Source organism: Grammomys surdaster, unplaced genomic scaffold (genome assembly GCF_004785775.1).
Source record: "Grammomys surdaster isolate TR1022 unplaced genomic scaffold, NIH_TR_1.0 126391, whole genome shotgun sequence".
Classification (NCBI taxonomy): Eukaryota; Metazoa; Chordata; class Mammalia; order Rodentia; family Muridae; genus Grammomys; species Grammomys surdaster.
In genome coordinates this window covers 18,284,674-18,311,161 of record NW_021621185.1, presented here as the reverse complement: position 1 = coordinate 18,311,161, position 26,488 = coordinate 18,284,674, and the positions used below count along the sequence as shown (strand labels likewise).

At 42.2% G+C, this 26,488-nt stretch overlaps 1 protein-coding gene across 1 annotated transcript in view; it reads left to right on the top strand.

The window, feature by feature from the left end:
* Iqgap2 (IQ motif containing GTPase activating protein 2) overlaps positions 1–26,488 on the top strand; it is a 266,744-nt gene that overhangs the window by 126,026 nt on the left and 114,230 nt on the right. Inside the window, exons 3-5 of the mRNA XM_028760064.1 lie at positions 353–509; positions 12,412–12,489; positions 16,191–16,267. Coding sequence (XP_028615897.1) covers positions 353–509; positions 12,412–12,489; positions 16,191–16,267 — 312 coding nt within the window. The remainder of the gene's footprint in view (positions 1–352; positions 510–12,411; positions 12,490–16,190; positions 16,268–26,488) is intronic.

Sequence of the window (26,488 nt, the reverse complement as noted above, 5' to 3'; positions counted from 1 at the left end):
AGCCTCAAGTCATTTTTCTTTAATGTCAGCAGGACTAATTCCACACTTACAAAATGGTTTGGCCTTTCCTTCCCCCTTCTCTGGCTTTGTTGGGATTTGGCAAAGGTTCAGACAAAGGTGACTTTGACAAGCTGTGGCACACCAGTGAGTTCTGTGCCTCTAAACTAAACCCTCTTGTTCACCTTATGTCCTGAATCCTTGTTCTGCCCAGAAATTCTGTATGCAGAAAGATCTCTGAGGCCTGTTTTCTTCCACAGTGTCTCCAGCACACAGCAAAGCACTGTGTGTCTCCCTTTACGAAGTGTCACCTGCCTGGAATCAATCAGACTTTAATGTTTTATGATGTTTTCAGATGGATGGAAGTCTGCTTAGTTGAAGAATTGCCACCAACCACTGAACTGGAAGAAGGGCTCCGGAATGGGGTTTACCTTGCGAAGTTAGCCAAGTTCTTTGCTCCGAAAATGGTGTCAGAGAAGAAGATCTATGATGTGGAACAGACGCGTTATAAGGTAACCAACCAACTAGGAGCTAAGTGCTCTTGGCTTCCAGCTAAGTACAAATGTTTGATAAGTCCTTTCCTTATTCCTCTTCATTCCTGTATTTCTGTAAGGATTTTGGGTGGGGATGTCCCCTGGTCTTTGGAGCCTGTTAACAGTCATTACTGAGGCTGAAGTACTTTAAGAAAGAATACCTTCTATTTCCAGACAAAGGCTGAGAGGCCTCTGTTTGGGGGTTCCCAAAGCCTGCCCTCACCCTCCGAGTTATTCCTTCATGGAGGTTGCTCATGACTTTATTAGTGTTGATAACTGTAAAAGTGAGAGTACACTGTTGCTGTAGGTGATTAATCCTGCTCAATTCACGTTCCTCGGTACCCGCCCCAATGTCTTGTGTTCCTCAATGAAAGACCCACACACAGCCTTATAGTTTAATATTTCTTAAACAGCTCAATGGCTGGACCACTCCAAAACCTTCCCATGGCTAACACTTCCCATCCAATATTCCTGAATTATTACTTACTAAAATATATATTCCATCCTGGCCACCCCAGACCCAGCCCTGCAGCCCCCCTGACTCTTACATGTTGACAGTCTCTCTGTCCTACACTTCTTAGGCCTAGTCTTTCTTCTTTCCCAGCATGGCTGTTCTCCATCCTTATCTCTCTGTCCCCTTGCGAATCCTCAAGTCCCGCCTCTGTCTCCTTGTCCAGTCATTGGCCACCAGGAACTTTATTTACCAATTAAAACCAATGTGGGGCAGGGTCCCTCAGCGGCTTACATATGGGATTCTTGTGCAATTTTTGGGGACCCAATTAACATAATACAAGCATTAAACCAAATCCACAACAGTACACTGTACCTCCATTTCACAATACGGTTTACTTGTCCTCCAGCTGCAGTGAAGATAAATATTCAAATTTAACTCCCCTCTGAGGGTTCATAGGCAGCTAGTGGTTACTGGGAGAGAAAGAGACATTTTCTTCAGAGTGTAACCACTGGAAAGTGACTCATGTACCTTAACTAGCCCCTTACCCACGCTCCTGTAAGTAACCCTCATTAGACTCAGGGAGGCAAAGGCCAAAAAGTAAGATATGAAAATAGAAGGACTGGTAGAGAAGAGGGTTCACATATACTAGGCAGGATCCAGTTTAGAACGGGTGGTGGGTCTGCTACAGAAAATGCCGTAGCTTGTCTGCTACAAGTCAAGAGTTCAAGCTGCTTGGCAACCTGATCTTCCAACCCCCTTCCTTTTGTGTGTGTGTATGATATGCATGCATGCATGTTTGCATGTGTATATGTGCATAGGGTCAATGCACATGTGCATTAAGGTTTCAATCACTCTTCACTTTACTGAGCCTGAGCCCCTCTGAACCCAGCGCTCACCTGTTCTCACTAGTCTAACTAGGTGGCTTGCCCCAGGAATCCCCTGTGACTCTTCCTCTCCAGTTCGGGGATTATAAGTATGTTACACATGTTTGACATGTATGTAGGTTCTAGGGATCCAGACCCTGATCTCAGCACAGCAAATGCTTTATCCTCTGAGAGTCTTCTCACCCCAAGCTTGGTCCTTTACTCTCTTAGGAAGTTTATATATTTGTTGCTGTCTTTGAGGCTGGTGTTCCAATTCAGGCCTTCACATATGCTAGGCAAATACTAAAACCACTATGGTTCACTATGGCCCATTTAGAGTTGTCCACTTCTTCTCTCTCTCCCTTCTCTCTTTATTAGAGACAAACCCCAAGGCTTTGTGACTTGCTAGGCAAGCACTCCTAACACTGAGCCATATCGCCAGCCCATATTTATTTTGTAATATTGATATTTTGTTTGCAATCTTTAAAAGTTATTTTTCTTACGACTGTAAGGAAAATATAGAATATGGCTGGAAATTGGATAAATAGGAAATATATCTTAGAAAAAATTGATTTCTTATTAAAGCACAAATCACTTTTTATATCCCCTCATGCTTGACAGCCTATGATACATTTTCTGTATGAATGGACTTTCTGAAAGGTTACATTAGGTAGGACAATTGTTATTCTAACATGTATTCTTGAATGTACATATTGGATTCAGATCAATACTTCAATAACTTTTAACTCACAACAGACAGAGGCCTGTAGCAAATGTCTTTGGAGTCCAAGGTCATTGCTTTGAGCAGTGGTTTCTCAGTCTTCCTAATGTTGCGACCCTTTAACACAGTTCCTCATGTTGTGGTGACCCCTAACTATAAAATTATTTTCATTGCTACTTAATAATTATAATGTTGCTACTGGTATGAATTGTGATGTAAATATGTCTGGAATGCTGTTAGGAACAAATGTTTGCATTTATTAAAGGACATTTGGGTTCCTGACAGGCTATTAAAATATCAAGTTACCCAGGTTTAATTTTTTTTTTACGTTTTAGAGATTAGGGAATGTCTAAATTTACAGAATCATAGAGGAAACCTACACCCTCATCCACAAGACGAACCCACATTTTAGACTGTTGTTAAGTGACTACTATCAAGACCAATGCCGGTTAGTGACTCAGTGTCATGTCAATGGATTAGGTGCCATCTCTCCTTGAAGGGAAAAATGAGGAGTTTCCCTCTGGCTTTGTGAGCAGAGAGATTCAAGTGTGGAGACAGACCCTTCGGGCTGGCTCTTTTTTCTCTGGTACATCGTAGGCCTTGGCATTGGGCGTCTGCTTCCACATCAGCTCTAGACGGCCATGGCCATAGCTTCAGGGGTACTTTATCAGACACCTCCAGGCACAAGAAACCCCGATATCAAAATGAACAACTTCTCCTTGGAATACAGACAGGTCTGTTTACATTGTCAGTCTCTTGCTATGAAACAGGAGTTACAAGGGCCCAAGCAGGTGATGATATTGTAAGTGAAGTATCGTAATAGAGAAAAGTGTTTTCGGGAGCTGTCCACAACCCCAGCAGACCCTTGGAAGACAGAGTTGTGCAGAAATGATCTGAGCAAGGGGCAGGAGGAAGGAGGCTGCTGCCAGCTGCGGTGTGGGTCCCTTCTGTGCCACTGAGGTACAGGAAACAGGATGTGTAAAAACCGGCCCTCCATGCATTCTTAGGAGAGCACAATTTTCATGATAGAAATTCTTAGTAGCTTTCCATGTTATCATAAAATTTCACATTGGAGTCTTTTGGTTTTGATACAGCAACAAAAAGAGATAAACCTTCATGAGTAGATGACACAACTTCCTATTCTTAAGTCTTTTGGGGGCAAGATCCCACTGTATGGTCTCTTCAAGGGTCCCTACATTGTAAGATGACAGTAAGGATGTTTAAACATAAGGGAGACCCTTTCACATGGATGTGGCACTTCAGCATGCCATCTGGAAAACTGTAAGTTCAGAAAACACAGGTTCCTACTATAGCTGTAAAACACAACCTTCCTGTTAGACACACATCCCTGAGGATGGCCATGTCCTCGATCCCTCTAAGGCACAGTGTTGGGCAGAATGCTATGGTAGCCATCCACTTCCAGTCTTCTTGTTCTGTCAGCCAGTCTAGAACCCTGGTGCCTCACTGATTCAGAGTTAGAAGGATGTCCTGAGTACTATATTTGAGCCTTCTATATTTGAGTATTCCGTTTGTAGGCAACTCCATATGCTGTACTAGGATATGTGGCCATGTTATACGTGCTGTGGCACCTGTTACTATCTCTCTTGAACACTTTGTAGTACAACCAATTTAAGCTTATCCCCAACTAGCTTACAAATAAAGGAGACTCAGACTATAATGTTTTATTTCACTTTGACAATTACTGGGAGAGTGGTAACCCCTAATCTACTCTTCTAACTGCAGCCCTGCCTACTTTCCCAATGGTGTACCCCAGATACTTGCTGTTTCTCCTAGCCACATGCTCATGGTCCATGTCCCCTCATGGTGGCTTTCCCATCCTCATCCCCACCCCCGTTCTTCCTCCTCTTCTCTTTCCTGTTCTCCTGCCTCTCTCCCTGAACCAGGTCACTTCAAACCTGCCTATCTCTAATCCCACCAGTAATTGGCTGTGGCCAATATTATTTAACCAATAGTTTTAACTCAAGGAACAAGGTTTGCACAACAAACGCTTGTAAATTCGAGAAGTCGCTCTTAGGCCTAGACCTTGGAGTATAGAATTTAGAATTATAATACATAGCAACAGACCAAACCTCAACACACCTCACAATACGTATATGGGAAAGATTCTCTTAGGAGCTGGCAAGATGGCTCGGTGTGTAAAGGTAGCTGCTGCCAAGCCTGATGATTCAAGTTTGGTCCCTGGAACTCAGATGGTAGAAGGAGAGAACTGGCTCCTGCAAATTGTCTTCTGACATCCACACAAATGCTGTGGCATATACATGCTTGTACACCTATGCACATGCACACACAAATGAATGTAAAATAAGTTCTGGAAGATTGTTCTGTGCTCGGTCCACAGTAAATAGTGCAGGGGTTGGCCCCTGGGAGGGGTTTGTGGAATAGATGAAGGGCTTCGTGTCAGCTTCAAGGAAGCCAAGCAGCCTTCCCTGTGTCTCTCTGCTTTCCTTGTGTAGTAATCACTTTTCTATTGCTGTAATAAAACAACATGACCATGACAACTTAACGGGGGAGACAGTTTCTTTGGCTTAGGCTTCAGAGGTGAGAGTTTGTGATGGCACAGTAGAACCATGGCAACGGGAAGTGAGCATAGCAGCAGGCATGGAAAGCTGAGAGCGGATACACTGGAAGTCAAGAACAAGGCAGAAAGAACAAACTAGAAATAGCAAGGCTTTGTTCTCTCAAAGCCCACCCCAGTGATATCCTTTCTCCAGCTCCCTAAAACTCCCAAATAATACCACCAAGTGTTCAAATGCCTAAGCCATGTGGAGAACATTTCTTATTCAAACAATTGCAGTCTACTCCCTGCCCCACATATTCTTACAGCTATATCCTAGTGCAAAAATGCATTTATTTCAACTTCAAAAGTGCCCGTAGTCTTTCACAGACTGAACACTGTTTCAAACTTTCTTCTCAGACTCAAGGCAATTTCTTCATTGTAACCCCCTATATAATCAAAAGACAAATTACATACTTCCAACATACAATGGCACAAAATATACATTGTTATTTCAAAAGGGAGAAATGACAGCATAGTGAAGAAATCCTGAACCAAAGCAAGACAGAAGCCCAGCAGGGCAAACACCAAATACTATGTCCCATATCTGGGACTTTAATTTTGTAAGGCTTAGGTGGTCCTCTCCTCCAGCTTTGCTACCCACAGTGAGCATCTTCTTTGGGGCCTACTCCACTCCCTTTGTGCTGCTTCCCTTGGCATATGTCCTATATCTGCCATCTCTAACATTTTGGGGTCTCCCCTGCAACCAGGGCTTTTTCATTTTTTTAGCTTCCTGCAATGGCCTTTTGGAGTCTTCAGTCAGGTGCTCCTTGCCACATGCTTCCTGTCCTCAGTAGCTCTCTAAAACTGCAGAGGAAGAAACCGCAGCCTCTTCACGCTTACATCGTGTATGCCTCTGCAGCCAGCATCATGTGACTGACATTGCCAAGTGTGGCTGCCAGCTTGGGACCCCAACCCACCTTGAACCACATTAGCATCTGAGCTTTTTTTTGTTTTGTTTTGTTTTTTTGTTTTTTTCGTTTTTCGAGACAGGGTTTCTCTATGTAGCCCTGGCTGACTTGGAACTCACTCTGTAGACCAGGCTGGCCTCGAACTCAGAAATCCACCTGCCTCTGTCTCCCAAGTGCTGGAATTAAAGGCATGTGCCTCCACCGCCTGGCAGCATCTGAGCTTTTATTCAGTTACTTTCTAGGAGGCTGTTTCACAAGCTGAAAGCTTAGGTAGGTGTGCTCTTGCTTTAAGAGTATCCCTCCCTTTCAGTATAGGACATGCTTCTCTACTCACTGATGACAATCTGATCTCTTTCAGCCTAAGTCATGGCCACAACAATTGAGTTTCCTGGTATACTCTGTTTCTTTTCGGACTGTACATTTTATATTTCTTTGTATCTACTTGTTTGTTTTCATTGTAGACTTGTATAAAAGTGATTCATAAAACCACACAACAGATTCAATATTATGTTGCCTTGGAATTACCTCTGTCAACAACATTAGTCGATTTCTCTTACATTTAGCCTCAAGCAAGTTCATAGGGCACAGGCAGCACACAGGGAGATACTTTGCCAAACTATCACAGGAATGGGATTGTCTTAGAGTTTCTATGACTGTGATGAAATATCATGACCAAAAGCAACTTGGGAAGGAGAGGGTTTGTTCCAGCTTACAAATCTCAGATCCCAGTCCACCATCAAAGGCAGTCAGGGCAGAAACTCGAGGCAGGAAGATGGAAGCAGGAGCTAAAGCAGAGGCCAGGAAGGGGTGCAGCTTACTGGCTTGCTCTTCATGTTTTGCTCAGCCTGCTTTCTTGTAACACCCAGTACCACCACCCTATCCAGGAATAGCACCACTGACATGAGGTGGTCCCTCTCAAAGGAATTATCAACAAGAAAATACACACTAGTGTTTCCCATGGGCCAATCTGATGGGAGCATTTTTCTCAATTGAGGTTCCCCCTTACAAAACGACTCTCACCTGTGTCAAGTTGACATAAAAACTAGCCAGCCTGGGCCTCGAGCCCAGCTTCTTTTAAAAATCCTTGCTTCCCTCTGGGAACTCTTGAGCCAGGACTGTACAGTCTACTTTACTCTCTGCACCATCGTCCAGGTTCCTAAGAGGACAACCTGTCGAGCCTTACTTGAAGCGTTAGTCTTCTTTTCTAGTCTAGTTCTGAAGCCTTCCACATTCCTCCCTAGAACAATATAGTCAGGCAACAGCTCATTATCAGGAACCGATTTTTCAGTCACTATTCTGTTGCTATGAAAATACACCACAACCAAAGCTACTTATAGCAGAGAGGGTTTATTTCGGCTTACCATTCCAGAGGGATAAGAGTCTGTGATGGTAGGATAGAGTCATGGCAACAAGCATTAGACATGGCAGATTGAACAGGAAGCTAAAAGCATACATCCTGAATGCCAAGCGTGAAGCAGAGAAAACAAACAAGAAATAGCAATGCATTTTACTCTTAAAGCTCATTCCCAGTGACACTCCTTCAGCAAGGCCCCACCATCTAAACCTCCCAAACAGTGCCACCAACAGGGGGACAAGTATTCAAATGCCTGAACCTAAGGGGGACATTTCCTATTCAAGCCACTACACCTTGGAACTCACTCAAGGTGCTTAAAGTCTAACCTTCTGCGTCCTCTGAGGGCCTACTGCAGGGCCACCTGATGAGTGTGTGCACAAACTAAACTTTTGCCCCTCACTGCGTTTAGTACCATCTCTTAATTTTCTGAGGAAATTCACCTATAGGAGCATCTTGTGTTGTAGTAAGCTCTGAGAGCCATTGCTTGAATAGACTGGCATCAAATGGAATTTTTATGGCATTGGCATAAAAGTGATAATGCAGGACACGAAGGTGAAGTTGTTCTAAAAGAGACGCATGCACAGGTTAATACCCCTATTTGAAAATCTAAACTCCGAAACAGTCTGGAGTCTGAAGCTCTAAGAACCAAAGGATTTTAGACATCAGAGTATTTTGGTTTTAGATTTTTTTTTTGACTAAAGATTGTCAACTGATAACAACTAAGCAAATATTCCAAGGTTCAGAAAACTTTGAAGTCTGAAACATTTCTGATCCCAAGGACATCTGATAAGGGACATTCCTTCTGTATGGAGTAGAGTTCATTTCTATGTGACACTCAGCAGCACCTGCCCTGTGCCCTGTTCTAGGTGAGAAGAGCAGAGCAGTTCTGATGTCACAGTCTGTGACTGGGGACGCTATCACTATGCAGCTGTAGTGGCAATGAGTAGGAACTCGACTTCTTTGTTGGAAAAGTTACTCTGAGATTAGAATGAGAGGAAAGCTATATATATAAATATATAGCTTGCCACAAAATACCTTTTAAAATGGAGCTTAAGAAAGGCTTTGTTTGGGCTCCCAGTTGAGGGGGCAGTCTGTCATGGTGGGGAAGTCATAGTGGTAGAAGGAACAGATGGCAGGTAACACCATATCTGCAATAAGGAGGGAGGAAAAGGAGAATTCTGTGGTGCTCAGCTTGCTTTGCCTTTTTATTCAGCCCAAGCCTTTCAGCCATAGGATATTAGAGTGGGTCTTTCCATCTCAGTTAACCTAATGCAGAAACTCAGAGAATTGTCTCCTTGGTGATTCTAGATCTTGTCCCGTTGACAGTCAGTGTTAACTATCACCTCATCCATGCATGGTCAGGGAAGAGTGCAGAAAGAACACTTTGAGAGGGGTCTTAGTAAAAAACCCAGGTCATGTCTGTGGTTGAAAAGCTGAGTAACTGGAGTGTGCTCCCTGAGGGCTAAGTCTTAACAACTGTTAGCAGCAGCATGACCAGTGTCTGGATTCAGAATTGAGGTTCTACAGAGAGCCTGTTCTACTTTAGCAACTTCTGATAGTATGATAATCTATCCCAACAAAAAGCAACTTAGGGAAGAAAGGGTTTATTTTAGGTCACCATACGAGATTACAGTCCAGCATAGCGGGGTAATCAAGGTGGCAGGAACTTGAGTCAGCTAGTCACATCGCACTCAAGAACAAAAGGAAACGAAGACTTGCATGCCAGCTATTCAGCTCATCTTCTCCACTCTCTAAGACACAAGCCCAGGGAATGGTGCTTCCCACAGTGGACCGAGTCTTCCACATCTATTAACCTAATCAAAGGTGCCCCCAGGAGACATGCCCATTGGTCCAACTAATGTAACCTAGGTAGATAATCTAGATAATCTCTCAGTGAGAGTTTCTTACGTGGTGATTAAAGACTGTGGTAAATTGACAAAGCTGTCTATCACAGAGCCTTTACTCTAAGTCTGTTACATTCAACATGAATGCCATTTGGGGTATCATGCACACTTTTACCCTCTGTTTCCTCATCTATAAAATAAACTTTGTGGGATAATTGTTACAGTTCTGGACTATCTTGTAGATCCAAAGCACTCTGGTTCTAATATGCAGGAAGTTAGATACAAAGAAGACTTGAATCATTTTTCATCTATGTGATTGGAACAAGGTGAACTCCATTTCCTGGCAGGGAATCAGTTCAGTAATAGAAAATGAGCACACACCTGTAATATGAAATTAGAAGAAAGAATATATTGTTCCACATGAAATATAAGCACGTTAGCTAGACAGAAGCGTCTTTGGTTAAAAATAGCCATGTCATTTCATCACGTATTAATATGTAGGACTGATTTTTTTTTAAAGGGTTCCTAAAAGAACTACAATGGAGGAGATTATTGTGAGCTCATTTAGAAAACCAGCTTTCATGCTAGTTGAAGCAAGTCTATAGACTGAGACAGTTCTACTCCCAGAAACATAGGTTTTAAACAAATGAATATGGGGCTCTAGGTTCTGAAGTCAGTGTTTCTCAGATGTTTGAGCTGAGGAATGGAAATCTGTTGGAGTTCTATAGAAATGCCCACCCTGTCAGTCTGTTCCCGTATATGAAGCGGGGACCTTTTTCTGACCTTACAGTGAGGGAAAGTTTCGCCTAGCAAGGCGTGTCTTGGATGTAATGGCTGATGCCCTCTGTGTTTTCAGCTATACTTTGCTGCTAAGGACTTTCTCTTTGTTCTCATTGTGATCTCTCCAGCTCAAAATAGCATTTTAAGGCTGAGGAAGGAAGGCACAATAGGATTTGCATCTTTTCTGAGATTACTTACCTAACAAGACCACTAACAAAAAGAAATTGATTTTTTTTCACGACATGCTTTGGGATGGTTGCAGCCCAAACCACTATTGCCAGAACTCGAGCTGACTCAAGTTGTTTGATTAACTCACTGGAATAAGAAAAGAAATGGACACTCAGGACACAGTAAAGAGAAGGAGGAACGGTCTCAGCACAGATCGTGGCTTCTGCTGGGGGATGCTAACACAAACTTAAGAACATGCAGATGTAGTTTTCTTTTGGGTATTAACAGGAAGTGGCCATTTTTACACAGAAGCCTGAGTGGGAAGCACATCATCGTTCATAACACAGACTACATCACATTCCATGATCACTGCAAGGTGGGTTGGAAAACCTTTAGTTAAGTTGTGTGCAGGGGGCCCTCATCCACACCTCCGCTCAGACTCAGTCACTGCGTCTGTCTTGTTCTCCCACGGTCACAGACTGCCCTTATCTAAGGACTGCTGGAATTCTGCAAACATTTATGCTGCTGTGTTATAAACAGATACTATATCCTGACCATTGACAGAAGACTGACTTTATATTTTCCTCTTTCCTATCCAATTTATCTTTTTTCTTCCCCCTTCCCCCACTCGGTTCTATTCCCAGCTGTTTTAGAACCCCTAACTGATTTCCTCCCTTTGAAGAGTAACAAATCATTAGACTTCATGCTCTCCCACCCTCCCTCATCCCACTCCCGGGGTGGGTGGTGGGTAGGGTAGTGTCAGCACTCAGAAGGTTTTAGAGACCCCATCATGTATGGATCCAAGCTCTCTTGAGCCACTTAACTTTAGACAAATCATTTTATCTTTTTGACCTGCCTTTTCCCATATTTAAAAAGTAGGACTAGCAATTATGCTGAAAGGTGTTTGGAAAATTAGAAATAATTTACATAAAGTGCTTGAAACACATTGTGCAATCAAGACTAGTGACTTTTATTAAGCATTCATTGAATATTAATTTGCTTATGTTTTGTAATTTCTAACAGCAATGAGAACACCTTTGCTTTAGTCAACTATTCAGTTTCGGAAGCTCATAGAAGGCAGACTGAGCCAGTCTTGTTGAATGTGATTATTCTTCATTGGGTGTTAATTATATAATAAAACTTGCTATAGTTATTTTTTGCATACTCATTTCATGAAATGAAAATGAATGTGAAATAGATTATGTTCTATTATGCATTAAATGAAAAATACAAGCTAGTTTAAGGCTCTTTCTGGCTCAGTACTTGATATCACTTCATGAAGTGGCAGTCTGATTAGAACAGTAACGTAGAAAGGAAAGACACACAGAAAGACTGTTTTTATTATGTAGAAAAAGGTCATATGGCATTTCTGCTGAATATTTCCTTCTTGTACAAAGCCAGGATTATTATTAAAATGTAAGGAATGTATACTGAAAGTAGCTCTGCATTATAGGATGGTTTGTACTTTCCTCTTCATATCTTCCAGGTTTTCTGTAGAGATAGACGTCCACAATCAAAACAGACGAACAAACAAACAAGCATTTAGCTTTTTAAAAAATCCCGTGTAGAGCTGGATTGTGGTGGTGCATGCCTGCAATCCTAGCACTCAGGAAGCAGAGGCTAGTGAAGTGCCCCAAGTTTGAGGCCAACCTAGGCTACATAACAAGTTTTAGGCACAGCAGAGCAACATAGTAGGACCTAATATCAAAGTGGAAGGAAGGGAAGGAAGGGAAGGAAGGAGGGAGGGACGGAGGGAGGGAGGGAGGGAGGGAAGGAGGGAAGGAGGGAGGGAGGGAAAAGGAAGGAAAGAAAGAAACTAATAATCACTTAAAGTTAAAATTCCATCTAGTTTACCTGAAATTGCTAGATTTCTCAGTCATAATTACCAAGATCTTCTGCCATGCGAACATGAACTTGTGCATACATGTTTGATAAAACATGCTGAGGTGTGTGGTAAACATTACATGGTGTTTGAAATCCAAGTTCAGAATTACCTTGAAATGTGAATCGTAGCCTATCACAGATAACGAGAGTGGTACCGGAAACCTGTCTAGTCTGTCTGTTGTGTCTGGATTTGTTTTATGTGAGCATCCATGACCGTTCTTGAAGAAGCACAGTTGAATTGCATTCTGGTCATGAGAATATATATTGCAAATGACTCACTGTCTGTGTGATCTCATCTCCCTTTTTTTTCTTTCTCCTATGTTGTAGAAATCTGGCCTTCATTTTCGACACACAGATAACACCGTGCAGTGGTTAAGAGCTATGGAGGCCATTGGGCTGCCCAAGGTAAGCTCTTGAATAGCACATGCTAACCCAGGAAGACAAAAGGTCAGGGCAAGGCAAGCACCTCCCTTTGATTGGTCAGGCTGAGACATGCCTCTGCAGGCTTGAGATGTGGGAAGCCCAGGAACACATGTGGCAAGAATTCACAATGAAGTAGGGGTGAGCTACAAAGCACACAAGCAAAAGTGTGTCTAAATTAAACAAGGTTAGAAACAGCTTCAGCTGAGAGTTAATTTAAGGTAGTCGGCTCCTTTGGGTACATTTTCTGTAAATTATTGTAATTTGACTTTTTAAATTTATTTTGTGTGTCCATGAACATGTGTCCACACATGCAGACACACATGGGCCAGGGTGTGAGGGGCCAAAGAACCGCTTTCAGGAGTCGGTTCTTACTTTCCAACCTGTTGAAGCAAGGTCTCTCGTCTTTGCTTCGTATTCCAGGCTAGCTGGGCTGTGGATTTCCAGGCAATTCTCTGGTCTCCACTTCCCACCTCATCTTCAGAGCGCTGGGATTACAGCTGCATTCCACATCATCTGGCTTTTTATGTGGTTTCTGGGGATCAAACTCTGGCCATCAGGCTTACGGATTTGGTATTCTTTCCCGCTGAGCCATCTCCTTGGCCCACATTTTTTATTTTTATAATTATTCTTATAAATCATGGTCTCACTTTAAATTTGAAAGGTTAGAGGCTTGTAGCTCGTACTCCTAAAATAGATCTACCAAATAAAATTCAATCAGCAAGCATTCAGCACTTGGTAAATTCAAAGAGAGACAAAATAGGCAGATGGGGGAAATGAGGAAATTACACTGGGTGGAAATTGTAGGACTACTTTTATTTCAGAAGGATTATAGGATCACGGGAACTTTCAAAAATAGTTTATCACTGTGTACCCGTCATTCATCTTCCCCCAGCACTGACATTTTATAACTGTAGAACCATATTAGATAAAAATTGAGCATTTTATGTGTGATATTTTGTTTCTTTTTCTTTTTTCTTTTCTCTTTTTCTATTTTTTCATTTTAAATGGTAGAGTCTCTATGTAACTAAGGCTGCCCTGGAATTCACTATCTGTCCCAGGTTGGCCTCAAACTTGTGGAATCTTCCTGCCTCAGCTTCTGAATAGTGAGGTTATCACATGAGCTCTCCCCCTGAGTTGCTGTTGGGGTGTGAATATAAACTAGAACACTGGCTTTCTTCAGCTTTTCTTTTTCTCACATGCATTTGTTTGCAAGTGTTTGAGTGTATTGTTCTGGGTGTACAGTTTTAGCCCATGAATGAATTTGTGTGCCCCTTACTGCTCTCCAGACACAGTCACCACAGGGAAGTGGACTTGATCTTCCATCCCTCCCCCAGGTTATCTCTGGCAATCGCTAAGTGCTCTCCATCACTGCCGTTTTTGTGATTTTTTTAAATATTATTGGAATCATATGGTGAGCCACCTTTTGGGGTTGGTTTGCTGTCCTTGAGATCTATCATGTTTTCCTTTGTGTCCAGGGCTCACAGTCCCTTGCATTGCATAGTCTGCACAGCTACTTTAAGGAGATGATTTATAAGATGTCATCTTGAAGACAAGGAGACAGAGGGGAAAAGCTAGCCTGTAAATACCCATGTTATTATTTTCCTATTGAGCCAGGTTTGCTGGTAAAAAAGATATTACCTAAATAGGCTGGGAACACAGCTCAGCGGTAAAGCACTTTGCTAATATATAAGGCTCTGGGCTCAGTTCTCAAAAACACCACCATAACATGGCCTGGAGAGATGGTTTAGTGGTCAAGAACACTGGCTGTTCTTTTAGAGGTCACCGATTCAGTTCTCTGCATCCAAATGGTGGCATGTCTTCAACATCTTTGTACTAATGCTCTTTTTTGTCTCAGCCTTATTTTCCTCAAAATTCCCAACATTTAATTTTCTCTGCCATTTTCATTCAAACCAGTCCCTGAAACATTAAATGCTGTTCCCTTCTGAACACTGGTTGCCACTTAAAATGCATTAGTTTTGACTTATCAAGTGCTAAGTGAGGGATTGGTTGGTAAATCAACAAAGAACTTCAACTAGAAATTTTCTTGGTGAAGAAACATCTGATTTAGGGCAGTTTCATGACATGGGAAAGACTTGATTGAAACTTTCCAAACTGTTTTTAACATTGACTTTCACCATGAAGTCTCTGACAGATGATATCATAAAGGCCCTGAGTGTCCATTGTAGAGAATGGCTGTCAATTCCTTCATTTATCAATATTTAGTGCCCATTCCGTGTTTAGCTTCCCATGAAGGGCTAGAGACGTGGAGTGGCGTGTGACGGTCTGATGAACTATAAGTTGACTCTGACTCTCTGGTGCAGGAAGGCATTTCCATAAGGACTTCCCAGGAGAAATATAAATGTAGAAGGTTCTTGTGTGAAGAAAGGGGCCTAGGGAGAATTAGCTGTCAATACAGTGAGGTGTGAAGCAAGAACCATAGTCGTTAAGAACTTTAAACCCAAACACAGTCTTCTGAGTCCGAAGCCCTTGTCTCGCCAACACCTTGACAGCGAATGTGTTAGGGGACGGCTGGAAGGGCATTGAGACTTCCCAGGCTGCAGACGTTTCTTCACGCACACAGGAACTATACGGTACATTGTTCGCTTGAGAAACACTCTTCTCTATTTTTTCCGATGTCCAGTGGAAAAATTGCACTCGAGTATCAAAGTGCTACCATATGGTACATGACTTAATTTTAGATTTAATGTCAAGCTGTATAAAATATTTACTGAAGGCAAGTGATGATGATGTGCTTATCTTAATGTTAGAGACGTCAAGCTCAATTAGTCACTTTTTTTCCTAGCTCAGAAATAAAAGTTTGGTACCCCACTCGGAAATCTGTTTCTTATCAAGCTTGTAGCTTCAAACGTAGGGAAAAACCAGTGTGGATATACATGTAAAAGCCTTGATGTTGAAACCGTCTGGTCTGGTAAATCCATGTCTAGATGGTCATCCAGGAGAAGAGTCAGCTGTTCTGAAAATATAGATGCAAGGTGTTCAGTGCAGCGACAGGGAGAGACCGGAGAGCCAGATACACATTCAGCCATGGGGAGTAGTTAAGCTATGGTTCAGAAGTATGAGAAGATTATCAGTATTCATCAGAAATTATGTACACATAGAGTAATAGAAGGGAGGGAAAATATTCAGCTTCTAGTAAATCCTTTCAGAAGATTTATGCTCTGCATACACCGGTATTCACACATGCATAAAGTTTTTTTTTTAAATATATATATGGAGAGAGAGAGAAGAAAGCAGCAAGCACCTACCAGGATGCTAACAGTCTGAAACATGGAGTATAGGTAGTTTTCCTTCAGCCTTTGTGTACTTTTAAGCAGAAAATATCTGCATAAATGTTCATGAATTATATATAAATATTTAGGATTTTAACAGTGTAATAAAGTGGTCATTAAAAGGTTTCCTTCTCAGGCTCACAGGTCACATGAGTGATACTACCCAGCCTTCTACAAAGGGCTGGTTGTGAGCCCCACCTCTGTGGGATTGGCCACTAGGGGGCGAGCCACCCACCAGGCAAGGGCTTATATGCAAGCATTGCTCTGTAGAGTTGAGAAAACCACCTAGAGATCCTTCTGCATTTAAATAGCTATAGGCTAGCAAAGACAGTCCTGGACTGTTTGGAGAAAGAAGTGAGGCATAGTAAGTACATTGTCTCTTTTGTTTTCCAGATATTTTATCCAGAAACAACAGATGTCTACGATCGGAAAAACATACCAAGGATGATCTATTGCATTCACGCACTAAGGTGGGGAAGACGCAAACAGACGTAAACTTCCATTTCCGTTTAAAAGATCTTAAGTGACTTTAGCAATCTCAAGAGCCTTAAAAATCAGGTTCCGTTTTAAATGTGTTGGTACAGAATTTAAAATAATTGCTGCACAAAGCCACCCTTGGGCTTAGAAACACTTGTGAGGTTGTTATTCAGTATAAAACCCAGAAAAAGTAATAGAAGACCTAAGTATGATAAGGAGAGGATAAACCTGGCGACAGCGAGGACCGGTCAGGAGTGTGCTGCTGTGCTTGAGCTGGGATGTATGCGGATGTCAGGACATCAGTGAGCAGAGCCGTACTGCTGTGATTGCTCTAACGACTCCTTAACTTCTCTTAAATTCACCAATAAGAAAATGTAACACAATTGTGATTCCTTCTGACCTTCCACTCAATAGAATTTATACTCCAAGAATAAAAAAGAATCCCCAAAGTTGTTTTAAATTTGATCAAGACATACTTACTGTTTTAAAGTGATTTTGCTTTTGGCAATTTTTGAAAGTCTTGAAACCCTGCTAATTCACAGATGAGTTTTCTTTTCTAACGGGCCTGGGAAAACTGGGAATTTCAGATGGCAACCATTGTGGAGCCCCAGCTGCGGCTGTTGTCTTGTGCACGCAGGTGAAGCTTGAGACATTTCATGTGTAATGAAGTTTTAAATTCCTTTACGACATCTGCCTTGTGTTTGTATCGCTGGAAGTCATTTTCCTGGCAGAACCCTCTGTCTTGGGGTTTATATTAACTTCTTCCTGGCTTTTTTCTTCTGCAAAGGAAAAAGTCTTCATAATAATTCATTACAAAGCTAGTCTTCTAGAGGAAACTTTGATTATGTCATAGGATTCAATCCCCAGCCCACTACCTAGCCAGCTTTTTTTTGAGTCAGCTTTGGAATATGACAACTGGTGGGATATGATATAGGCCAAATGCTGGGCTCCTTGCTCTTTCTTCTTCATTACATTTATTCATTTGTTTATTATTTATTCTGGTGTATGTCTATGCACTCAAACACAAGTCGTATGTACCTGTGCCACTGCACACAAGAGAACTCTACAGAACAATGTGCAGAGCTTGGCTGACTCTCCTACTACCACAGTGTCGGGCTTGGTGGCAAGTGCCTTTACCTGCTAGGCCATCTTGTTACCCTCTCTTTTGGAGACAGGATCATACTGTGCAGCTCAGGTTGGCCTCAAACTCTCCATCCTCCTGCCTCAGCAGATGAACTGAGACCAAGAACTGAGACTATGGGCATGCCATCAGGCCAGGCCTATTTTGTTGTTGTTGTTGTTGTTGTAACTTAGAATATCTAAAAGTAAATAATTAAAATAAGGTATAATTTCTGCAGCAGGTACTAGAGTTAGGAAGCATCTGGGTTTGCTCCTGTCTCTTCCTATGTAGCCTAAGGGCTAGTATACCAATGGGACTTCCTTTGGTGATGGCATGGAAAGGAAGTTGGGTTTTTTTTGTGTGTGTGTGATGAAGCCCCACAACATGGCTCTGACTGACCTCTGTAGACTGTAGTCTGGCTTTGAACTCACAAAGATCCACCTGCCTCTACCTCCTGGGGGGGGGATTAAAAGCAAGAAATACCACCACCCAGCCCAAGAGGTTCTCTTAAAACTCTGTGTGTGTTTCTTCTGAGGTATTCTTTTGAATGTGCTGCTCAGTGTTCCTCCGGGAGTTCTTGTCAAAGTTTGGTGCAGTCACTTAACACTATGCATTAGTACTGCTTTTGTGACCTGCTAAACCAGCCTTCATCACGTTCCTATATTGAGCCAATGATCTCCAGATCCATAGCAGGCTCCCAGGGCAATGTGTGTGAGCTTCGATTGATTTGCCGAAGTAGACACCTGGGCCATATGTTCTCCAGCTTACAAAGAGATAGCATGCTAAGTTCCTTTCAGGAGAAATCTATGCTCCTAAGAAGCTACATAGAGTGGCATAGGGGTTCACAAATGTACATTTACTATAGTTTAAATAACAGCTTGATCAGCTCTGAAACAAAGAATGGGTTCTTTCTCGTTTATTGTTGCATGTATGTACAGACATTGATGTCATGGTTCTGGACCCTTATCAGTTACTCTTCATGGATGTCTTTGTGCCCTTTGGACATCCTGGAGTGGATACATACTGTGACATGTATATCATAATTATGACCACATTCTGTCATGGACAACTCTCCTTCATTCTTCTCTATCCTCACCTTATGTGGCTGCCTCTTGAGAAGGAGCGGAGAAATCCCAAGAGTGTCTGAGACCTGTCTATACAGCTCCCCTCTGCAGTGGTTTAGAAGGCTGTCAGTCACTCCCTGGAGGCTGATACTCTTTGATCCAGGGCACATTGGGAAGGAAGCTGGGGAGCAGCTTTAAGGCATCCTCTATTTAATGAGTACAGTTTGCTCTCGCTGCAGAGTTGGCTGCATATGTTATCCTGGCTGGAGTAGAGAGTTGTCCTTGCCTGGTAGAGAATTAGGCAGGTCAGAGGTTTTGATTATACCTCAGGAGTCTGGAGGGAAGGTTACTCCAGGTATCTTTGCTTCTAAGACCCTGACTTCCTTCTGGACTAGCCCACGGACTGATTGACCTACATATTCAGCTGTGACCCTGACCAAACTTGTCAGGAGTCTGATATGGAGTTAACAACCATCCCTGGGTTTCTGTCATTGCTTTCTTTCCCTGCCTGCCCCTGACCTTTTTGTCTGGTACCCTATCCTAGTCTCCTCACTGCCTGTCACCACTGACCCCTTTACCAGCTTAGCTTGGCAGTTTCAAACTTGGCCTAACCAAGAAGGACTTGCCTTCTTGGTGGGTGGCCTCCTCTTTTTCCAAGGAAATATTTATTCTTTTTTTCCTATTTAAAAAAAAAAAAGTAGCATAGTCTCGTTGTAGGGGAAAGAAGACTGGAAAATGTAGACAGAATGTTTTTAAAAGAGCTAAAACAGTCAATGTCGCAAAATCACGCAAAAACCACTGTTACTATTTTGGAGACTTTGGACTTACAATCTGTATGGGGCATGTTTTCCTTTTGTGGCTTCTTTTTGAATGTTCTCAAACCTATGCAACAAAAAGAAACCCGTTCTGAAAGCCTAGCTGAATTACTACACTTTTTTTTTTTTTAATGTCTGGAGGCCCTTTTATGTACACAGAAAAACAGTGTGTGTCGGATGGTGCTCTCTTTATAAAGACAAGTGACATCCAGCAACTGTTAAATGTTTAAACAGTTATAAGATTGGATATGTTGAAATGATTTAAACCATAATGTGATTGTTAAAACAACGCGATTTCCTTCATATCCCTTAAGAGCAGATGGAATGCCCTGTCAGGGTTAGACACTCAACACTGCAACCAGCTGGGAAAGATCCAGCTTTGTTTGCTCTTGTGTTCATTGTTCACACGCTAAAATGACCTGCCCTAGGGCTGCTATACTGTCCTGATACCTAACCTGAGGCAACATGATTTCAGTGTCACTAGAAATCAAAGGGCACACCTTTAAGTCTAGTATTTGACCTGTTCCTTGTTGAACATGGCTCTTCTTGGGCTCTTGTCTCAAGGTAAGTCAAAACCTGGCCAACAGCATCAAGTTAACCTTTACTTGATTTGTAAGTCAGCACCATTCTCATTTTTAGGTCTGTGGCTGTCAGGTAGATTTTTTTCTTTACTGTCTACCCCTCCCTGTTACCCTACAGTGACTCGCTCCCTAAGTTTCTCTTGGCCGGTGTTGTAAAACACATTGTCCTGTCACAGTGATGTATTGGCCTGACCTGTTAACATTATTAGAAGCGTATGTATGGCTTTTTCACTTTCTTCTTGAAATTTTAGTTGGACTTTCTAGAGGTTTCCATCTCCTAGGAGACAAGGGAGGGACAACTGAGTGTTCGTCATGCTCTTGCTGATTTGCCTCCTCAGATCTGGTTCCTGACCTCTCTGCTTGTCTGCTCAGTGCACACTGCTCTTGGATTCCACTTCCTTCGAGCTACTTCTGTCATAACCTGCCCTCTGCAGTCCATCCTTACCTTGGGACACTTCCTTTGCTTTGGGGAGACTTTTTGGCTAGTTCAGAGTTCCTGCTCTTTCATTATTTCCTGTGGTATATGTAGTAGAAAACCACGGACTAACCTATGCTCCATAAAGAGACAAAGAACAAAGTACCTCAGCTTTAATGATTCCCCCGTGAAAAAGTGAAACAAAGAATTGTGCATAAACTATTTATCTCCAACAACTTCCCTTTTGTACACTGTGTGTTATACTCTGTTGATCATTTTGAACTCTGTGCTTAAGCCTGAACCAAGATGACTATTTTCCTGTTTGTTCATAGCATGATCTCTCTGTGTCTCTCAAGCTGGACTTAAACTCACAGCCCCTCTTACCTTCTGAGTACTAGGATTACATTTGTGGACCACCCTGCCTGTCTAATACCTTCTGCACAGAATAGATAGTCTGAGGTTGATTAGTCATGGCAGCCCCTTTGTCCCTGTAGCACTGCCCTTGGCGTCTTTGAAAAATCTTTGATTGTGGACACACCAGATGTCCTTGTCCTGATTACTGCTTTAAGATATGGAATCAACTACTGTTCAAGAAATCCCTTCAGAATCAGTCGCACATGACTGTTCTAGTTTTAGCATCATAAGGGTGCTGGATGCAACTTTTCTTACTGCGCCATTTAATAGGGCATCACAATTCTGCTGTGGTGGAAACCTGTGGGTCTCCCCTGAGTGTTAAGCATTACTACTGTGCTGAAACTTCTATAGTGTGTTCGGCTCCCTGTTTTTCAAATGTGGTACCAATGCTTAACTGGCATCCACTAGTTAATGAGTACAGTTTGCACTCATTGCAGAGTTAGAAGTGATGTGTTATCCTGGCTGCAACGGCTGCAGTGTAGCCGGAGTAGGGAGCTGTAGGGCTTGCATTTGCGACAAAGGTGGTGGCGGGACCACTTCTGGTTGACCAGTTGTTCTAAATCTCCTGGCTGCTTTGTAGAAGGCTCCTTTCCCTGGCTCTTCCCACAGCTTCATGGCTACCTGGACCCTCCAATGGAGGTGTTAGACATGTTGCCCAGGCATTAATGTAGAACCTTCATTGATTTAACATTCCCTTCTCTTAGAGGTCTTCCTCCCAAAGAAACTGATTCACTCCATTTTCCTCTAAAATACCAGGTTGATTGTAATTCTTGCAGTGTACATTTGAATTTACAAATAAGCTCTCTGGAGACAGATCACTGGCCTTAAAGCCAGACTAGAATCCTCAGGTCTTGGAAGGGACACATGGAGATGGCAGTATTGGAGATTAAGGTAAGAAAGGCATTTGCTCCTCTCTGTAGCTTTCAGACTCCTCCTTGTTTAAAACTCTCCACTTGGTCTGAATGCCACGCCTCTCAGCCCACCTGTCTGAATTACTATGAGGCTCTGGCGGTCTTACAGAAAGCAAAACTCTTTGAGCTTGTGAATCATTTGATGAAACCTACCGTGATTCCATGGTTTTCCATTAGTTGAAGCTTAAAGTCCCTTAGAGTTCATCTTTTTAACTTTTTTCAGGAAGTTTGTCTAAACTAATTTGCATATGGAAACCTCTGGGTTCCTTTGCTTTGGGCCAAAATTTTATAAAATGGTGTCAGACTTGCACTTACTTCAGCATAGACTAAAATATTTAAAGGAAAAAAATGCTGGAACTTGAAAACTGGAGGAACCCTGGGAAGTTATTTAAGCCTGGCCATTCACTACACTGAAAGCTCTTCTCCTGAGCCTTGCTCAGGGCCACAAACCCAGCCCTTGCCTGGTGGCTTTGATTTACAAATGCCCTTAGCCCCTGGTACAGCCAAAATGAGCTGTTTGCCAAACTATGCAGAAACTGGGGAGTGGACCCAGGCCCATCTTGCCTTTAAAGTTGGTGTTTTATCACCACAGACTCTTTAATGGATTTATTAAAAGTAATAATAAATTAAAAAACTAATAGTATTTTGTAACTTCCACTTTCACTTCCCAGCCTTCAGCTGATATTATTTATACAACTACTACCTTATGGGCTAGTGAGAGGTAGTTAGCTCTGGGTGGCCCTTGTGTGCAGGGCTGCGTTAGCAACCTAAGTGTGGTTTACCTTTTTATGGGATAAGAGGCTTCCAACTCTACCCAGAATGCTTTCTTACATATTGGGCAGTGCTGGTAACATCAATGCCACAGCTTGCTCTGAAATACTCCTGGCATGCTATGTTAGATGTTAGTCAGTAAACAGTGCATAGCAAGTTCAGTGCAGAGAGCCAGCTACAAGCAGCACTTGTGCAATGGATTTGTTTTTTTTTTAATATTAAGTCTCAGTTGCCTATGAATGTCAGGTAGGACATGGCCTCACTGGACTTAAGATTCTTGGGAAGGAGGCTTTTCGGTGGATGGTTCTTTTCAACATGAGAGTGATGGAAAAATACAGCTTCCAGATAGGTGTTTCCTCTTTGTGCTAATCTACTTGGAAGACCTGTCACTCAGCGATCAGGTAGAAAACTCCCATGGTAGAAGAAGTAATCTTTTTTTTTTTAACTAATGTGAAATGTCAATGCCAGCGATGATAAATGTGGAAAGTTGAAAATAAATACAATATTCCTAGTTCTCTGGATACGGTGTTTGAGAGGCCATATGCAAGTGAGTTTTCTACCTACTTCATCATACCAAGTTAAGACAATCTCAGGTTTACATTTAAAAGCCGACTTTCCCACTCACCAAGCTAATTTCCCAGCACCACCTTGTGGTGACTCCTAGTTAATCAGGATGTTTGTTCTCTGAAATTTGTCACTCTTTCCTGCCCTGTGGAGGCATATTGGAGATTGCACCTACTTTCTTTATCACAAATGTGAAAAATCACCACATTCCTTTAGGAAAGCTTTCCTTCCATGTTGTCAACAAAGCTGTGTTTGAGACAAGGACTGGCTTGGAGCCCTAGGTCGGCCTCTACTCATGAGGTCCTGCAGTCCATGCCTCCTGAATCACTGGGGCTGCTGATGTATGTGCCAGTGTGTTGAGTTAAAGTTATGTCTGTGATATCCAAACCAGCTTTAATTTAAGAAAAGCATAATATACAGAAGAGACATTCAGTAAAGCAGCAATTAGACGAGTTAATGAACAAGATATAATATAAAAATAGCTGCGTCTAGATCATGTCACACAGCTCTTCGAGTATTTTTCACAACTGACAAAATGCATACAATAGTAATTTAAAATTTTGTGTTTACTGTTCAGAAGTTCATGCATGTATACTATTAAATATGATCATATCTACCTCCCATCTTCCCATTCCAACTGCCTCCAGAGTCTCCCTAAAAGACCCCCAACTTTGTGTCTTTGTGTCACTGTTTTGTTTTGTATTGACAGGGAGACATGTTAGGGAGAAAATGGAGGCAGATATATGTATATATATAGTATATTTTATATATATATTAGTATATAATATATAGTTGTATATATTAGTATATTATATATATGACAATAAATAAATATATATGTATATGTACATATACATATATATACATATATATATTCTATTAAGTCTAGTTATGGCTGCCCATATATGCATGGGTGTGGACATATCCACTGTAACATCAAAAGTCTATTGGTGGACATATCATCAAAGAGAGAGAGAGAGAGAGAGAGAAAGAGAGAGAGAGAGGGAGAAGATCCTGTACTATATAATACCACCACCATGTGCAGGGAACATTGAGGACAAAGAGATGGAATGTAAAAGTCAGAAAATGGGCAGAGAGCTGTAAAATGCAGTTTTCTGGCAGGACACACCTGTCACACTCGTGAATTCACAGCAGCTGGGGTTCCCTGCATATGACCTGCATAAGACCATCTTTTTTTTTTTTTATATTAAAAAAAAAAGCTTTTGAAATAAAATCAGAGATGTCACCCAGTGGCCAAAGATGTAAAGCAAGTGGTTGTGACAGGATTAAGAAACAAGACGGGAGCAGGCTACAATCAGCAACAACAAGGGGACACTCCTGGCTGGAGGCTGTCACAGCCTTGGTTCCAGGCAGGTGGACCAGTGCAGAGGTTCAAAGTGTGGAGGGATCAGCTTGGACAGGCCGAGCCTCAGACTCTGTTCCAAGAGGAACAAATGATGGTACTGATGGCAGGAGAACATGTCAGTGCCCTAGACAGCTAAAGGCTCGGAGACGGACGGGGGAGCCAAGCCGGGTGCACACACCTGTAGTCCAAGTACTGGGGAGAGCCTGTCTGAATGACTGTGAACCGAAGACAAAACTGGGCTACCTAGATGTCCCTATCTAAACCTCAGCAGCAGCTGCCACCAAGAAAGACAGATGTCAGCGGGAGGAGACGGTAACACCGACCTTCGTCTTTTCCCTGCTCCCCACAGAGTCCCTGATGCCACAGTCCACAGTGGATGAACCACAAGACCCAGATACTGACAAAAGCCCCAAGTCAAAAGAGACCAGATACTCAAAGGAAAAATGACCCTGTGAGGAAGACATCAGGCTTGAGCTGGGAGAGTCCCAGCATCAATAAACAAATGACCGTATGAGCCGCTGAAGACTCACTGGATTTACGCGATTCCAGAGATTATTTCTTGGGCACCTAACGTAGCAGAACCAAGGAGAAAATTAAGAAGAGAAAATCTGGTGTAGGAAAGAAATTAGTAAAATTTGTTACCTAAATTTTTAAGGCAAAATACAAAAATAAAGGCGCAGAATTGAAGTGTAGACCATCTTAGTATTGCATGCATAGAGAAGCAGAGATAGACCTATATTAGGGGTAAAGGTTACTAATTAGCTCAGGTTTTGGTATGACAATGTAGCTTTAAAATTAAGTTAAGCTAACAGTATTTACGTGGTACTATGCCTTAAAGAGACAGCATACTCTGTGCTTGGGAGAGACATAAGATGTCATATTACCTGATATGCTGTGGCATCTCCTACTTATGCTTTGCTGTCATATCTTCTCATTTTCCTCACTGCCTTCCTTTCAGTTTTCTCAGGAGGTGTAACTTGAACTTGTAGAGGGAGGTGGAAGAGACCAATACTCTGAATGAAACCAGCGTGACTACCAGGATGTATTTTTTTACTACCTTTTCCTATTTCTTAAACGATTATTTGCTTATCTGTCTTTGAAGCTTTGGCAGATCTTTTCAGTTCTGCCTGATTTTGAAGTCCCCAGGGAGGAGTGAGGGGCTGGCATTTCAGTTGTACCGTGAGGTAGGAGTTCTCTTTTATGTTGTTACCCTTCCTTTTGCAATGCAGGAAAGGGAGCCAGGGTCTGGTGTGTGATAGGCAAGCTCTTCTGCGCTAAGCACATCACAGCCCACGAGTTCCCATTTAGAACTGCAGTACTTTCCCCAGGTAATAGTGAATTAAAAATGCTTCATAAAACGGTAAGGCTTTCTAAGTGTCACCACGGTCTCCTCGTGACCTTGTGTGGCATGACCTTCGCCATCACAGTTTTCCATGACTGCAAATGGGTTTTGATCCTTGATAATCTCTCAAGATGTAGACTTTTAACCTAAAGCAGGTGTCCCGCCTTCCTGGCTCTGAATTACAAATACAGAACTCCTCACAGCTGGGGGGGGGGGGTGTTTACAGTTGAATGTTCTCTTCCTGGTAAAAGAAAGATCAGACAGAATCTGGCACTAAATTAAAAATCACAGTATAATAAAAGTTACCTACCGTTTGTTGTCTGTCCTTTGGAGGAAATGAGGGAAAGATCAATAATTCTTTCTCCACAGTCCTTAAAACGAAAGCATCCATTAATAAGTATTTCCTAGAAAACCTCTAAGTGAGCAGTACCTGTGTAAAAGCTGATTTAGCCTCACCACTGACAATCAGAAAGGCAGACTTACCATGGGATTGCTGTCTCATTGGGCTGGTTTCTTCCTGTCTCCTCCTTTACTAGACAAGTTCTCTACAGTGAAGCTACATTCTCAGCCAGATAATGAATTTTTAAAAACCCTTTAATCACAGAGGACAAATGAATACAATCTTTTCCATCCTTTATTTTTTTTGAGACAGGGTCTCCCTCATGTAGCCCAAACTGGCCTCACACATGCCTTTATAAGACATAGTTTGGCAAAACGTATTGAAAGATTTTGTTTTGTGTTTACCTTTTCTAGCTTGGAATTTTATTTAGAGGGGTTTATTTAGCATGTATCTACAAAGGTCTATGTCTCTCTCTCTCTCTCTCTCTCTCTCTCTCTCTCTCTCTCTCTCT